The following is a 1,060-nucleotide window of genomic DNA, read 5'->3' as shown; positions in this document are numbered from 1 at the left end:
TTACCGTGGGTCCAGCATTAGTCTTTGTTATTTAGCTTTTATCTGCACGGTCTCTTTGCTGTAACCCTTTGCTGGATGAATGAAGGGTTTCTGATCCTCTGTCTTCACCCTGTTATTAAATGTGATGTCATTGATGTCCGGGGTCCGCCGAGCTTTCAGCTGCAACTCATTAAACTCTGGCTGACATTTCCCCGCCTCACTGATCCAACGCTGAGCCCTGTTTCCCTTTTTTCTATTTCAGATGGGAGCGTGTTTCTCTAAAGTGTTTGACGGCTGTCCTCTGAAGATCAACTGTGCCACGTCATGGATTCATCCGGACACCAAAGGTACAGATTCAACAACAACAACAACAACAGTGGCACACAAACATGTTTTATTAAAAGCCAGTAAATAACTCTTAAGAATGTTCTATTTTTAGATCAGTACCTCATCTTTGGGACGGAGGATGGCATCTACACGCTGAATCTTAACGAGCTGCATGAAGCCACAATGGAGCAGGTAACAGCTGCTAAAATCAATCAAAATGAATTATTAAAACCAGGATTAGAAAGTAGAAAAACGTACTTTCTTTTTCCGAGATAATTTTGCTAAGACTTGCTAATGATTACAGCTAATGTAGGAGAGTATAAGCTCACTTTTTAATCCGTTCCTTTATACTTTTAAGCTAATTTATTTTTGTTTAATTCCCTCTGCAGCTGTTCCCGAGGAAATGCACATGGCTGTACGTCATCAACAACAACCTGATGTCCCTATCTGGTGAGTGATGGATCCTCACAGCTTCCTGCTTCACTGTCATAACCTGCTGCTCTGTTCTGTTCTGTTGTCTGGAAGAACAGTCTCTCCATACCTGCAGCTTCTGCTGTCTGGAAGAACAGTCTCTCCATACCTGCAGCTTCTGTTGTCTGGAAGAACAGTCTCTCCATACCTGCAGCTTCTGTTGTCTGGAAGAACAGTCTCTCCATACATGTAGCTTCTGTTGTCTGGAAGAACAGTCTCTCCATACCTGTAGCTTCTGTTGTCTGGAAGAACAGTCTCTCCATACCTGTAGCTTCTGTTGTCT

At 42.9% G+C, this 1,060-nt stretch overlaps 1 protein-coding gene across 1 annotated transcript; it reads left to right on the top strand.

Annotated features, from left to right (window-relative positions):
- The first annotated feature begins 205 nt into the window (after positions 1-205).
- Positions 206-1,054, top strand: LOC104962663 (mitogen-activated protein kinase kinase kinase kinase 5-like). Its single transcript, XM_010791119.1, has 3 exons — positions 206-326; positions 419-498; positions 696-1,054. Exons 1-3 carry the CDS (start codon positions 242-244, stop codon positions 762-764), a joined length of 234 nt encoding a protein of 77 aa, XP_010789421.1. The 5' UTR covers positions 206-241; the 3' UTR covers positions 765-1,054.
- The last annotated feature ends 6 nt before the right edge of the window (positions 1,055-1,060 follow it).

The sequence above is a fragment of the Notothenia coriiceps genome, unplaced genomic scaffold (assembly GCF_000735185.1).
Source record: "Notothenia coriiceps isolate Sejong01 unplaced genomic scaffold, NC01 NC01_scaffold00001522, whole genome shotgun sequence".
Taxonomy (NCBI): domain Eukaryota; kingdom Metazoa; phylum Chordata; class Actinopteri; order Perciformes; family Nototheniidae; genus Notothenia; species Notothenia coriiceps.
This window is presented reverse-complemented; position numbering and strand designations above follow the sequence as displayed.

Excerpts from the sequence above, each read along its gene's own strand:
- LOC104962663 (XM_010791119.1), top strand. The coding sequence starts at position 242 with ATGGGAGCGTGTTTCTCTAAAGTGTTTGACGGCTGTCCTCTGAAGATC. Across the intron at positions 327-418 it reads GATTCATCCGGACACCAAAG|ATCAGTACCTCATCTTTGGG; the intron begins GTACAGATTCAA and ends TTCTATTTTTAG. Across the intron at positions 499-695 it reads ATGAAGCCACAATGGAGCAG|CTGTTCCCGAGGAAATGCAC; the intron begins GTAACAGCTGCT and ends TTCCCTCTGCAG.